General features: G+C 47.1%; 1 protein-coding gene across 4 annotated transcripts in view; it reads right to left on the bottom strand.

The window, feature by feature from the left end:
- Positions 1-4,056: 4,056 nt before the first annotated feature.
- Positions 4,057-15,712, bottom strand: part of LOC137521943 (uncharacterized) — a 52,953-nt gene continuing 41,297 nt past the window's right edge. For all 4 annotated transcript variants that reach the window (XM_068241899.1, XM_068241898.1, XM_068241900.1 and 1 more), the window contains exons 5-6: positions 6,656-6,805; positions 4,057-4,550 (exon numbers count right to left, since the gene is read on the bottom strand). In XM_068241899.1, the coding sequence (XP_068098000.1) occupies positions 4,321-4,550; positions 6,656-6,805 (380 nt within the window). In that variant the 3' untranslated portion in view covers positions 4,057-4,320. The remainder of the gene's footprint in view (positions 4,551-6,655; positions 6,806-15,712) is intronic.

Raw genomic sequence — 15,712 nt, 5'->3', positions numbered from 1 at the left:
CTGATTTCTTACTGCTTCAAACACAATTAGGAATGACAGCTGAATGAATTCTGCGCCCCCTCCTACACTGCGCCCTGAGGCTGGAGCCTCTCCAGCCTATGCCTCGGCCCGGCCCTGTGGTCAATGACCTTGCCTTAGCTAAAGCTGAAGGTAAATACTCCATTCTCCTCCTCCCTGACCTTTCAGCAGCTTTTGAATCAAGTAGATCATCCCCTACTCCTCCAGTCCATCCAATCCATGGGCATTCACGATCTCGCCCTGACCTGGCTTTCATCCTACCTCTCCAACCGCTCCTTCACGACCTCCTTCAATGAGTCCTCGTCCACCCCCAACCACCTCTCAGTGGGAGTCCCCCAAGGCTCGGTCCTTGGCCCCCTACTGTTCTCCCTATACACATCCTCCATTGGCAAGGTTATCTCCTCCATGAGTTTTAACTATCATCTGTATGCAGATGACACCCAAATCTACCTCCACACCCCTGACATATCCACCACTACCATGGACAAGGTATCCTCCTGCCTATCTGCCATCTCCTCCTGGATGTCCGCTAGGTTCCTGAAACTAAATCTAGACAAAAAGGAATTTATGATCTTCCCACCCCGGTCATCCCTGGACCTCCCAGATGTGCAGGTCACTGTTAACCACACTACCATTCGCCCTACCTCTCAAGCCCGCTGTCTGGGTGTCACCCTGGACTCCACACTCTCCTTCACTCCCCACATCCAAAACCTCACAAAGTCCTGCAACTTCCACCTTCGTAACATCTGTAAGATTCGACCCTTTCCTGACCTCTGCCACCACCAAACTCCTCATCCATGCCCTCATAATTTCCCGCCTCGACTACTGCAATGCCCTTCTGTCTGGTCTCCCTATGACCCAAATAGCCCCACTGCAGTCCATCATGAGTGCGGCAGCCAGAATTATCCACTCCTCCCATCACTCCACCAGGGCGGCTCCCCTCCGTGAATCCCTCCACTGCCTTCCTATCCAGTCCAGAATCAGATTCAAGATATTGTGTCTGACCTACAAATCCATCCACAAAACCTGTCCAACCTACATTTCTGATCTTACTCAGAGATACACACCAAGCCGCTCACTCTGCTCCTCCAATGAACTTCGCCTGACCGTCCCCCGCATCACCCAGTCCCATGCACGCCTCCAAGATTTCTCAAGAGCTGCACCAAAACTATGGAATTCCCTACCTCCACCCATTAGGGCAGCCCCCTCCTTCAACACCTTCAAGAAGGCCCTCAAAACTCACCTTTTCACTCTGGCCTACTACCCCTCACAAGTGCTCTAAACCCACAGCCGAACTCTGGTCCCCTACCTTCCGTGTCCCTACCTCTCCCTCTAGATTGTAAGACTTTGAGCAGGGTCCTCCTCCTTTTGTGTCCTACCTGATCATGCACCTCCATTACTGTGAACCCATGCTATGCATTTGAGTGAACCTAACTTGCCTAACTCCATGCTCCCATCCAGTGACTGACTAAGCATTACCTTGTACTAATACTGTGCTGTGTGATCTGGTTTTCTTGTATTCCTGTATTGTCATATTGCTGTTTGTCACCCCTAAATATTGTCTGTAACCTAAACTAATGTCCAGCGCTGCGTAATATGTTGGTGCTTTATAAATACAACAAATACATAATAAATAATAATAATAGGTAGCCTGTAACCAGATATAGGTGGTGCCCCAGTATAGGTAGCCTGTAGCCAGATATAGGTGGTGCCCCAGTATAGAATGTCCGCTGTAGTGGGCTCACTCATCTGCTCCCCACGTTCAAGCGCTGATGTCACTCTTCTCTAAGTGCTGGAACGCGATGTGCTGGTTAGTGAGCCACAGGCCCGCAGCCAGCACATGTGGCCCTTCCAGCACTTGGGGGAGGGGGGGGGGGCAGGGGCCCCAGAAGCCCTGGGCCCCTAACTGCAGTGTCACTTGTCCCATGGCTCCCAACTGTCCCTTTTTCGGAGGTACAGTCCCTCTTTGGGAGCTCTGTCCCTTTGTCCCTCTTTCTATGTAAATATATATATTTCTATACTAAAAAATGTGTTTAATTGACTCTAAATTGTATTCCCATCCTTTAAATTGATATATTACTAATTTTAAATTGTTAATCTGAAGGAAAATGAACCAGGATAGAAAGGACCAGTGTGGTTTGAATTATAAAACAAAATATTTTTCTTATGAAATCTTTATGATTTGCGTGACTAGGGGTGTGACGTGGGCATGATCAGGGGTGTGGCATGGGCGTGGCTTAAGTGTCCCTATTTCTTATCTCAAAAACTTGGGAGGTATGCTTGTCCCCCCGATGGCCTACCTGTATGTATGTATTGTGTAGTGTATGTATCGTAGTCTAGAGCGAAGGGGGGAAGCCAAATAACTTATCTGTATGCTTTTTGGGATGTGGGAGGAAACCAAAGTGCCTGGAGGAAAACCACACAGACACATGGAGAACCTACAAACTCCTTGTAGATGTTGACCTGGCTGGGATTCGAACCGGGGACCCAGCGCTGCGACCTAGGGGACGCAGTCCAGAAATACTGCACTGGGCATGTGCGGTATGTTCTTTCTGCCTTTCCACCTCCCAGTCCGACACTGGGCATCTGTGTCTGTTACCATACTCGGCGGGTATAAGGGAGCAAAAAGAACATACTGCCCATGCGCAGCGCTGTACTTCTGGACTGAGTCGCCTCAGTCCAGAAATGTGGTGTGACAGAGGCGCTTGGCTGCGATACAGACTCTTGGTTGTGTTCCCCATTATTTGCCTGAGGAAGCTTTATTGTGGCCTGTGAAACGCGTTGTATTGTGGAGTTTCTAATAAATGTTATTTTTGTATTTAAATAATGGTCTTATGTCTGTTGAAATCTTCAAGGGAGGTAAGTCCACCATAGCGTCCCCCTTTTAAACGGTTTTTAGACGTTTTAATCCTTTTTTGCAGACTCTGTTCATTTTTCTGCATATAGTCTAGTCCACCCTTGGTGGAAGGGTACTCCCATTTCCTTCTATCTACAGAGAGCGACTTCTTAAACCTGGGTGGGGTCAGGTCCTAATTCTCCCCACTTGCCTTGGTAGTTGTTGCCTGTCTGGTTACCCCTTTTTGTGAGTATATTTTTGATCAGCAAACCAAACATTTTTTTAAATTACAAAAATACTACACTATGGCCTCGATTCATAAACAGCAGTGCGATAAAAAAATCTTGTCGGGAAAATACCGCACTCTGTATTTTCCCGGTCTGTGTGCTAATTCATAAAGATTTCCCCAGCTGCCCTTGGTCAGTAAATTACTGCAGCCCATTGAGCGGTAGAGCAGAGCAGTGTCTCGATTCTCTCTTTGCCCTGCAGAAATGAATCACACAGACGGCTCTCTCTGGCTCTCTCCACTAATGTCTCAGACAGATGAGTCACACAGTCTTTCCCTGCCTGCTCAAATGACTCACACAGACGGCTCTTTCCACTGATGACTCAGACAGATGAGTCACACAGTCTTTCCCTGCCTGCTCAAATGATTCACACAGAGGGCTCTCTCCACTGATGACTCAGACAGATGAGTCACGCAGTCTTTCCCTGCCTGCTCAAATGATTCACACAGAGGGCTCTCTGGCTCTCTCCACTGATGACTCAAACAGACTTCGGCTCTCTGCACTTTGCATTCATCAGAGCTGTTGGTAACTTGTTAAGACCTCACCAGAGGTGTCGGTAACTACCGCCAGGCTTACCGCTTGTTTAAGGCTTTATGAATTGACATTTGCTGACAATTTACTGACATGTGTTGTCGGTAACTGCAGCCAAGTCGGTAATTTATCTCCCTGGTCGGTAATGTCTGCTTTTCATGCGGTAACAGCCTTTATGAATTGACATTTTGCTAAGTGGTCGGTAAAGTCTGCTGTTTTCAGCATTACCGCATGAGGTAATGCTTTATGAATCGAGGCCTATATTGGGCTCTCGGTTTTCCTTTTTGTTTCTCCAAGTAACCTTTTTTTAAGCTGCTTTCAGTATCACTTTAATAACTGCATGCTCCAGGATCCTAAAGGCAGTGGGGAAGCTACAACAATGGGTTAAATATTGAATAAATGGTTTAATACTGAATATATAGTGTATCTGCACAAGCAAAAGGTTAATGATTGTTCCACCAGGCTCCACCTACCATGAACTTCACCTTTAGGATTTTTTTCCCAAAAATATCAGCTTTCTGTGTCTTTTGAACTACCTGTATTTTGGGCAGTTTAACATTCAAATCTAATAATTTGATTTTTTACAATGAGGAGAGAAATGGATATCTTATCTTTTGAGTCTAATTTCATTGGTGTTCCTCAAATGTTTTACAGCCCCGCCTCCAAGAGTAACAGACAAATCACAGCGAGGAGGAAGCTGTTTTGGAGACTGGTGACAGATTTGCTAGCAGTATCGGCAGCACTCGTTCTATTGCAGGAAATCTTGATACACTGACGGAACGGCTCATCCATGCTCCTGACACTGGTGTCATTGCCACGAAAATTGCCTGTGGAGTTTGTGCCACAATAACTTAAAAAGCTATAACTGCTCTTGTAGTCTAAAAAAAAAAGAAAAGAAAAATAGTAGAGGGAAAATTAACTAAAATGGGTTAGGGTGCATACACACACATCCAATTTTGATTGGTCATTGATTGGCCAATTTTACCACTGCCATGTAGTATCGTTGACAACAGATTTTGAACAGATTGTCAAGGTAAGTTCTCATACAATATGGAAGAGGTGAAGTTGGACAACTTTTGGCCAATCGAAGATGGATGTGTGTACGCACCACAAATTAAATAAAATACATAATTAAGCCAGCAATATATATTCCAGTTGAATAGGGAAGGGGCTGTAAGCATACGAGGGATGTCTGAGGAAGGCTTGGTTCAGGCTTGGCTAACACATAAACTTGCACAACTCTGGTCCAGTCCTGTCAGGTTTGCATCATTTTTCTATCCGTTTTTCCTGACTGGATTAGAGATGTACAGATTTACTGTATGTGTGAACACACCCACAGAAGCACATACAAAGCGTATACAAAACTGAGAGGATAGGACATTGTCAGCCCAGTATAAGTAGTCACATGTCCCCTAGAGTCCACCATAGGTAGTCAGATGTCCCCGCCCCAGCCGACAGTCATCTGTCGTCTTCCCAGCTCAGTGTAGATGGTCAGATTTCCTGCCCCCCCACCCTAGCCCTGTATAGGTAGTCAGTTCCCCCTCCCCCCTGCGCAGTGTAGGTAGTCAAATGTCCCCTCTCAGCCCAGTATAGGTAGTCAGATGCCCTCCCACTCAGGTTAGGGTATAGACAGTCAGATGCTCAACGTAGGTAGTCAGATGTTCTGCCACTCCCCCCCCCCCCCCGATCACAGTGTGGGTTGTCAGATTCCCCACCCAGTGTAGGTAGAAAGATGCCCCCCCCCCCAGGTTAGAATGCAGGTAGATAACCTGCTCCCTGAAGCCTCCACAGAGGATGAGATCCCAAGCTGCAGCTCGCCCCTCACAATGTCATGCTAGAATGTCAATGGTAGAAGAGACCAGTGTGGTCTGAATGATAAGACTGCATGTTTTGATTCTGAGGGGGAGATTTATCAACACATTGCGGACAGTTTTTTCTTCTTAATCTGTTCTAATCAGCAAGGAGAACAGTTCTGCATGATAATAAGAACCTTCGTAAATCCTAGGTAATAGTGGCAATTTAGCATGGATTTCTAGAGCTGCACTACAGTTAAGAGAAGTGCAAATCCATCCCTAAACTGGTACAGATTAATAAGTGCTTGATAGCAGTTCTACAGAAGTAGAACTGCAGGCTAGACATGATTGCAGAGTGCAGGCTAGACATGATTTGTGATGTGCTCCTCCCCCCTGCTGAATTCCTCCTCAGAGCCTGCTGCTATCAATACAGCAGGTGTGTTGGTTACCTCAGCAACAGCAATTCCCCTCACACCCTGCACTGTCTGAGAGAACTTCCTAGCTCCTCCTATTTTACAACAGTTTTAAAAGGAATCTGCACTAACTAATGGTTTCTTAAGATGTCTGAGACAGTTCTGCATGGTTTTCTAAAAACCTACCAATATTTTGTCTCAGACACTTTTGATAAATCTGGCCCAGAGTTCTTTGTGATAAGCATGGTGAGGGGTGTGGTGGGGGCGTGGCAAGAGGTGTGGCAGGGGCATGTCTTAGAGTGTCCCTCTTTCTTGTCTCAAAAAGTTGGGAGGTATGCCAAACCTCCAGACCAGGTCATGAGGTTAGAGCTGACTACTGTAGCCACGCCTCTCTAGTAATTGACATCCCACCCGTTGGTTGTCACTCCTCTGTGCCTGTGATGGGGATAGCAGCGGGCTTCGCCCGCATGATGAGGAACCTGTTACTAGAGTTACATGTGACCAGGCTGACTGGGAGGAGGAGGGGGAGTGCGAGGCGGATCTAGACCATAGGAGGTGAACCTGACCACCACCACCAGGTCACAGCAATAACTTTCTATCTTTATATTTCAAAAAACGACACAATTTTTCTGTATAATTTTAAGTGTACATGTTCAGTTAGGGCTTTTAAGTGACCTGAAGCCAAATCATTCCTTTCTAATTAAATGTTGGATTCCTCAGCTATAAAAGGGATAAAGACACATTCAGGAGTATTGGTGACTGATATGTAATACTCACCTATTGTTAGGCGCTCAACCATCATACACGGTTCTTTAATAGTTTCACATTCCGACATTTCTAGCAAACCTGTATTTTTACAGAGGCCGTATGGACCAGTCCTGCATGTGTGGCATTGCAGTCCATCGAACTTGGAGTCCTCTTCTGGCACTTAAAAAAACAAAAACAAAACAAAAAGAAAAACAACGGAACTGTCATGATGCATTAGGAAAATATCAGATGCTTTTTTTTTTTTTTTTTAGTAATTAACATGCCAGGGAACTTAAAGAGAACCAGAGACGAAGCACCCTCATGTATTTTATTACATTTATCAGTGGGAACATGACAGTAAACACCTACCCTGCTTTTAGTTTCATTCTTATCTGCTTAATTAGTCTATTAGCAGCTGTGATAAGAATCCCCGACTGTCTCAGTCTAGGTTTGACCTGGAATCATTATACCTGAGTCACTCTTCTGTGGAGCCTTTTCAAGCCCAAGCCTGCCACCTCCTGGCTCAAATTTCCTGCTTTGCATACTGAGAGCTGTGATGACATGGGAGGGGCTGCTGCTGCTGAGAGAGAATCTCTGAAACAGACAAGAGTGGCTGCAAGCCTGCAATATGATCTGTGTGCTCTCAGCATAGATACTGATGATGACTGCAGTTTCATTCCTATGAGAGACACTTCCTACATGCAGCTGCACATCATACCAAAATGAAAGCATACAGATGAAAGGCTGCAGCAGCCTTTCTCATATAGCCTAGACAGCACATCCAGAACAACTCATAACCCGGAAGCAGAAGGAATATGAGCCAGCGGCCATATTTGATTTTTCCTGGAGCAATAATAGATAAAAAACACTAAAAAAGGCACACCAGAGCAGCAAAATTATCAGGTAGAGCATTTATTCTTTACAAGCTATCGACTGATATGTTTATTTTGTGTGAAACGTTCATCTCTGGTTCCCTTTAAAGAGGAACTCCAGTGAAAATAATGTAATAAAAAAAGTGCTTCATTTTTACAATAATTATATATAAATGATTTAGTCAGTGTTTGCCCATTGTAAAATATTTTAAATCCCATATTTATATTCTGACATTTATTTTATGGTGACATTTTTACTCCTAGCAAGTGATGTAGCTGCTCCTAGCTGTTTTGGCAGTTGGAAACAGCTGTAAACAGCTTTTTCCCACAATGTAACAGGGTTCACAGACAGGAAACTGCCAGAAGTACCTCGGTACTCAGAGCTTCTTGTGGGAGGGGTTTCACCACAATATCAGTCATACAGCGCCCCCTGATGGTCTGTTTGTGAAAAGAAATAGATTTCTCATGTAAAAGGGGGTATCAGCTACTGATTGGGATAAAGTTCAATTCCTGGTCGGAGTTTCTCTTTAATGTCAGACAGTGGTTTTTAGAGATCAGATATGAAACTCAGAACTAAACCACACCTGAAGTTAGATTAATATGGAGGCTGCCATATTTATTTCCTTTTAAACAATGCATGTTGCCCAGCTGTTCCGCTTATCCTCTGCCTGTAATCCTTTTAGCCACAGACCCTGAACAAGCATTCAGATCCCATGTTAATGACGGAGGTATGGACGGAGTAGCCTCATGCTTGTTTCAGATGTGTGATTCAGACAATAATGCAGCCAAAAAGTAGAGATGACGCAAACATAGAATTTTCCGTTCATGAATGGCAAACGCAAACATCCGCAAATGTTTGCAAACAGGCCATAGAGTTCAATGGGCAGGCAAATTTTAAAACCTACAAAGACTGTTTCTGGCCACAAAAGTGATGGAAAAATGTGTTTCAAAGGGTCTAACACCTGGACTGTGGCATGCCGGAGGGGGATCCATGCCAAAAGTCCCACCAAAAACTACGGAGTTGATGCAAATTCGGGTTTTAATCCCTAAAGGGCAGAAATCACATTATGCACAGCTCTGGGTGTCGGTGGGCTGTGGAGTGTCCCACACAGAGAAATGCAATAGTACTATCAGTATACAGTGAAATAATAATGCACTGGAGTGGTACTGTGTCTGCAACAGCAGTAGTGTGCACACAGCTCTGGGTGTCGGTGGGCTGTGGAGTGTCACACACAGAGAGATGCAATAGTACTATCAGTATACAGTGAAATAATAATGCACTGGAGTGGTACTGTGTCTGCAACAGCAGTAGTGTGCACACAGCTCTGGGTGTCAGTGGGCTGTGGAGTGTCACACACACAAAAACACAGGAGACCGATGTGCTAGCCCTCAAAAGGGCTGTTGGGGTGCTTTCACAGCAAATGAGGAACAAGAACACAGGCCTAGCTAATGCTTTCCCTACCTATCTGCAGCAAGTCTGACCCTGTTCTCACTAACAGTCAGCATCAAGCAGAGAATTAATCCAATATAGCCACCAATACTGCTTTTTAATAGGGGGGTGGGGGGTCCTGGAGTGGGTGCTATCTGATTGGCTGCCATGTGTCTGCTGACTGTGAGGTAAAGGGTCAAAGTTCAGCTAAATGATAATGTATAGAGGGCAAATCGAGCACGCCAAATGTTTGCTGTTCGCCGCAAATGCGAACAGCCGATGTTTGCAGAATACTGCTCGCCGGTGAACTGTTCGGGCCATCTCTACCGAAGAGATGACAGGCAATTGTATTGTTTAAAAGGAAATAAATATGGCAGCCTACATATACCTCTCACTTCACGTGTCCTTCAATTGAAAACAAACAGTGAATTGATACGAAAAAAGGTAAATAAAAATAAACATTGACCATATAGCTAACAGATGAATTATTGTAGTATAAACAACCCTATCCAATGCATTTTTGATCAACCACATCCCCCAGCACGGGGGAGAGGGGGAGGCAAAGAAATCCAGTACCCAGCATCAGTGAGGGGCTCGGTGGCAGACTAGATCCATTACTCTTGTGTGCTTAGCTAGTAAGATGTATCTGCTGCTGAGAAGATTGTAAGCTAGGCTGAATTAAAAGGGAAACAAATAATTGATGCCAAGGACCCCCAAGGACTTGGTCATTGAGTGACTGTGTGTCCAGGTTACAGAAAGTGGGTGGAGCCAAAAACAAATTTCACTGGGAAAATATAAACTGCAGCCATTCTTACACTGTTAACGGCAGGGTTCTCAAACTTCGCTCAGAAGGTCACTGGGTGACTGAGAATACAATTCAGGGAAGTGGGTGGAGCCTATCATAGCCAATCAAAATTCACCTGTTGATTTTCAAGAGGCATATTTAAATTGCTGCTATTTTTACACTGGTAATAGCAGATGCCTCAAACCTGCTACAGTTGGTCATTAGGTGACTGGGGTTCAAATGCTGGAGAGGGGCAGAGCCACAAACAGCCAATATGATTTGTTTAATTTCTATGGCAATATACAAATTATTGATGCCAAAGAACCCACAGCTCACAAATTTGGTCATTGAGTAATTGTGTGTTAGGGTTAGAAAAAGTGGGCGGCGCCAATACCAGTTAAAAAACATGCCCGGGCAACGCCGGGTCATCAGCTAGTACTAAAAAATAATAACACACAGTATGAGTATGAACCAATACAAATCCTGCATGAAGTGAGTTAGAATGATGATTCATTATAACTAGTGTTGGGCGAACACCTAGATGTTCGGGTTCGAGAACGTTCGCCGAACATCGCCGCGATGTTCGGGTGTTCGCGCCGAACTCCGAACATAATGGAAGTCAATGGGGACCCGAACTTTCGTGCTTTGTAAAGCTTCCTTACATGCAGGGTATGTGCACCTTGGAAATGGGTACAAGAGGGAAAAAATATTTGAAAAAGAGCTTATATTTTTTGAGAAAATTGATTGTAAAGTTTCAAAGGAAAAACTGTCTTTTAAATGCTGAAAATGTCATGTTTCTTTGCACAGGTAACATGCTTTTTACCGCCATGCAGTCATAAATGTAATAAAGAGAAGAGGTTCCATAAACAGGGACCGGTAACGCTAACCCAGCAGCAGCAGCAGCACACGTGATGGAACAGGAGGAGGCGCAGAAAGAGAAGGCCACGCTTTTTGAGACACAACAACCCAGGCCTTGCATGAGGACAAGAAGCGTGCGGATAGCATGCTTTTTACCGCCATGCAGTCATAAATGTAATAAAGAGAAGAGGTTCCATAAACAGGGACCGGTAACGCTAACCGGGCAGCAGCAGCAGCACATGTGATGGAACAGGAGGAGGTGCAGGAGGAGAAGGCCACGCTTTTTGAGACACAACAACCCAGGCCTTGCATGAGGACAAGAAGCGTGCGGATAGCATGCTTTTTACCGCCATGCAGTCATAATTGTAATAAAGAGAAGAGGTTCCATAAACAGGGACCGGTAACGCTAACCCAGCAGCAGCAGCAGCACACGTGATGGAACAGGAGGAGGCGCAGGAGGAGAAGGCCACGCTTTTTGAGACACAACAACCCAGGCCTTGCATGAGGACAAGAAGCGTGCGGATAGCATGCTTTTTACCGCCATGCAGTCATAAATGTAATAAAGAGAAGAGGTTCCATAAACAGGGACCGGTAACGCTAACCCAGCAGCAGCAGCAGCACACGTGATGGAACAGGAGGAGGCGCAGGAGGAGAAGGCCACGCTTTTTGAGACACAACAACCCAGGCCTTGCATGAGGACAAGAAGCGTGCGGATAGCATGCTTTTTACCGCCATGCAGTCATAAATGTAATAAAGAGAAGAGGTTCCATAAACAGGGACCGGTAATGCTAACCCAGCAGCAGCAGCAGCACACGTGATGGAACAGGAGGAGGCGCAGGAGGAGAAGGCCACGCTTTTTGAGACACAACAACCCAGGCCTTGCATGAGGACAAGAAGCGTGCGGATAGCATGCTTTTTACCGCCATGCAGTCATAAATGTAATAAAGAGAAGAGGTTCCATAAACAGGGACCGGTAACGCTAACCCAGCAGCAGCAGCAGCAGCACACGTGATGGAACAGGAGGAGGCACAGGAGGAGAAGGCCACGCTTTTTGAGACACAACAACCCAGGCCTTGCATGAGGACAAGAAGCGTGCGGATAGCATGCTTTTTACCGCCATGCAGTCATAAATGTAATAAAGAGAAGAGGTTCCATAAACAGGGACCGGTAATGCTAACCCAGCAGCAGCAGCAGCACACGTGATGGAACAGGAGGAGGCGCAGGAGGAGAAGGCCACGCTTTTTGAGACACAACAACCCAGGCCTTGCATGAGGACAAGAAGCGCGCGGATAGCATGCTTTTTACCGCCATGCAGTCATAAATGTAATAAAGAGAAGAGGTTCCATAAACAGGGACCGGTAACGCTAACCCAGCAGCAGCAGCAGCACACGTGATGGAACAGGAGGAGGCGCAGGAGGAGAAGGCCACGCTTTTTGAGACACAACAACCCAGGCCTTGCATGAGGACAAGAAGCGTGCGGATAGCATGCTTTTTACCGCCATGCAGTCATAAATGTAATAAAGAGAAGAGGTTCCATAAACAGGGACCGGTAACGCTAACCCAGCAGCAGCAGCAGCACACGTGATGGAACAGGAGGAGGCGCAGGAGGAGAAGGCCACGCTTTTTGAGACACAACAACCCAGGCCTTGCATGAGGACAAGAAGCGTGCGGATAGCATGCTTTTTACCGCCATGCAGTCATAAATGTAATAAAGAGAAGAGGTTCCATAAACAGGGACCGGTAACTCTAACCCAGCAGCAGCAGCAGCACACGTGATGGAACAGGAGGAGGCGCAGGAGGAGAAGGCCACGCTTTTTGAGACACAACAACCCAGGCCTTGCATGAGGACAAGAAGCGTGCGGATATAGCAATGCTTTTTGCCGCCATGCAGTCATAAGTGTAATACAGATGAGAGGTTCCATAAACGGGGACTGGCAACGCTAACCCAGCAGCAGCAGCACACGTGATGGAACAGGAGCAGGCGCAGGAGGAGAAGGCCATGCTTTTTGAGACACAACAACCCAGGCCTTGCATGAGGACAAAAAGCGTGCGGATATAGCAATGCTTTTTGCCGCCATGCAGTCATAAGTGTAATACAGATGAGAGGTTCCATAAACAGGGACCGGCAACGCTAACCCAGCAGCAGCAGCACACGTGATGGAACAGGAGCAGGCGCAGGAGGAGAAGGCCATGCTTTTTGAGACACAACAACCCAGGCCTTGCATGAGGACAAAAAGCGTGCGGATATAGCAATGCTTTTTGCCGCCATGCAGTCATAAGTGTAATACAGATGAGAGGTTCCATAAACAGGGACCGGCAACGCTAACCCTGCAGCAGCAGCACACGTGATGGAACAGGAGCAGGCGCAGGAGGAGAAGGCCATGCTTTTTGAGACACAACAACCCAGGCCTTGCATGAGGACAAAAAGCGTGCGGATATAGCAATGCTTTTTGCCGCCATGCAGTCATAAGTGTAATACAGATGAGAGGTTCCATAAACAGGGACCGGCAACGCTAACCCAGCAGCAGCAGCACACGTGATGGAACAGGAGCAGGCGCAGGAGGAGAAGGCCATGCTTTTTGAGACACAACAACCCAGGCCTTGCATGAGGACAAAAAGCGTGCGGATATAGCAATGCTTTTTGCCGCCATGCAGTCATAAGTGTAATACAGATGAGAGGTTCCATAAACAGGGACCGGCAACGCTAACCCAGCAGCAGCAGCACACGTGATGGAACAGGAGCAGGCGCAGGAGGAGAAGGCCATGCTTTTTGAGACACAACAACCCAGGCCTTGCATGAGGACAAAAAGCGTGCGGATATAGCAATGCTTTTTGCCGCCATGCAGTCATAAGTGTAATACAGATGAGAGGTTCCATAAACAGGGACCGGTAACGCTAACCCAGCAGCAGCAGCAGCACACGTGATGGAACAGGAGGAGGCGCAGGAGGAGAAGGCCACACTTTTTGAGACACAACAACCCAGGCCTTGCATGAGGACAAGAAGCGTGCGGATATAGCAATGCTTTTTGCCGCCATGCAGTCATAAGTGTAATACAGATGAGAGGTTCCATAAACAGGGACCGGCAACGCTAACCCAGCAGCAGCAGCACACGTGATGGAGCAGGAGCAGGCGCAGGAGGAGAAGGCCATGCTTTTTGAGACACAACAACCCAGGCCTTGCATGAGGACAAGAAGCGTGCGGATATAGCAATGCTTTTTGCCGCTATGCAGTCATAAGTGTAATACAGATGAGAGGTTCCATAAACAGGGACCGGCAACGCTAACCCAGCAGCAGCAGCACACGTGATGGAACAGGAGCAGGCGCAGGAGGAGAAGGCCATGCTTTTTGAGACACAACAACCCAGGCCTTGCATGAGGACAAAAAGCGTGCGGATATAGCAATGCTTTTTGCCGCCATGCAGTCATAAGTGTAATACAGATGAGAGGTTCCATAAACAGGGACCGGCAACGCTAACCCAGCAGCAGCAGCACACGTGATGGAACAGGAGCAGGCGCAGGAGGAGAAGGCCATGCTTTTTGAGACACAACAACCCAGGCCTTGCATGAGGACAAAAAGCGTGCGGATATAGCAATGCTTTTTGCCGCCATGCAGTCATAAGTGTAATACAGATGAGAGGTTCCATAAACAGGGACCGGCAACGCTAACCCAGCAGCAGCAGCACACGTGATGGAACAGGAGCAGGCGCAGGAGGAGAAGGCCATGCTTTTTGAGACACAACAACCCAGGCCTTGCATGAGGACAAAAAGCGTGCGGATATAGCAATGCTTTTTGCCGCCATGCAGTCATAAGTGTAATACAGATGAGAGGTTCCATAAACAGGGACCGGCAACGCTAACCCAGCAGTAGCAGCACACGTGATGGAACAGGAGCAGGCGCAGGAGGAGAAGGTCATGCTTTTTGAGACACAACAACCCAGGCCTTGCATGAGGACAAAAAGCGTGCGGATATAGCAATGCTTTTTGCCGCCATGCAGTCATAAGTGTAATACAGATGAGAGGTTCCATAAACAGGGACCGGTAACGCTAACCCAGCAGCAGCAGCAGCACACGTGATGGAACGGGAGGAGGCGCAGGAGGAGAAGGCCACGCTTTTTGAGACACAACAACCCAGGCCTTGCATGAGGACAAGAAGCGTGCGGATATAGCAATGCTTTTTGCCGCCATGCAGTCATAAGTGTAATACAGATGAGAGGTTCCATAAACAGGGACCGGCAACGCTAACCCAGCAGCAGCAGCACACGTGATGGAATAGGAGCAGGCGCAGGAGGAGAAGGCCATGCTTTTTGAGACACAACAACCCAGGCCTTGCATGAGGACAAAAAGCGTGCGGATATAGCAATGCTTTTTGCCGCTATGCAGTCATAAGTGTAATACAGATGAGAGGTTCCATAAACAGGGACCGGCAACGCTAACCCAGCAGCAGCAGCACACGTGATGGAACAGGAGCAGGCGCAGGAGGAGAAGGCCATGCTTTTTGAGACACAACAACCCAGGCCTTGCATGAGGACAAAAAGCGTGCGGATATAGCAATGCTTTTTGCCGCCATGCAGTCATAAGTGTAATACAGATGAGAGGTTCCATAAACAGGGACCGGCAACGCTAACCCAGCAGCAGCAGCACACGTGATGGAACAGGAGCAGGCGCAGGAGGAGAAGGCCATGCTTTTTGAGACACAACAACCCAGGCCTTGCATGAGGACAAAAAGCGTGCGGATATAGCAATGCTTTTTGCCGCCATGCAGTCATAAGTGTAATACAGATGAGAGGTTCCATAAACAGGGACCGGCAACGCTAACCCAGCAGCAGCAGCACACGTGATGGAACAGGAGCAGGCGCAGGAGGAGAAGGCCATGCTTTTTGAGACACAACAACCCAGGCCTTGCATGAGGACAAAAAGCGTGCGGATATAGCAATGCTTTTTGCCGCCATGCAGTCATAAGTGTAATACAGATGAGAGGTTCCATAAACAGGGACCGGCAACGCTAACCCTGCAGCAGCAGCACACGTGATGGAACAGGAGCAGGCGCAGGAGGAGAAGGCCATGCTTTTTGAGACACAACAACCCAGGCCTTGCATGAGGACAAAAAGCGTGCGGATATAGCAATGCTTTTTGCCGCCATGCAG

This window comes from Hyperolius riggenbachi, chromosome 6 (assembly GCF_040937935.1).
Source record: "Hyperolius riggenbachi isolate aHypRig1 chromosome 6, aHypRig1.pri, whole genome shotgun sequence".
NCBI classification, from domain to species: domain Eukaryota; kingdom Metazoa; phylum Chordata; class Amphibia; order Anura; family Hyperoliidae; genus Hyperolius; species Hyperolius riggenbachi.
This window is presented reverse-complemented; position numbering and strand designations above follow the sequence as displayed.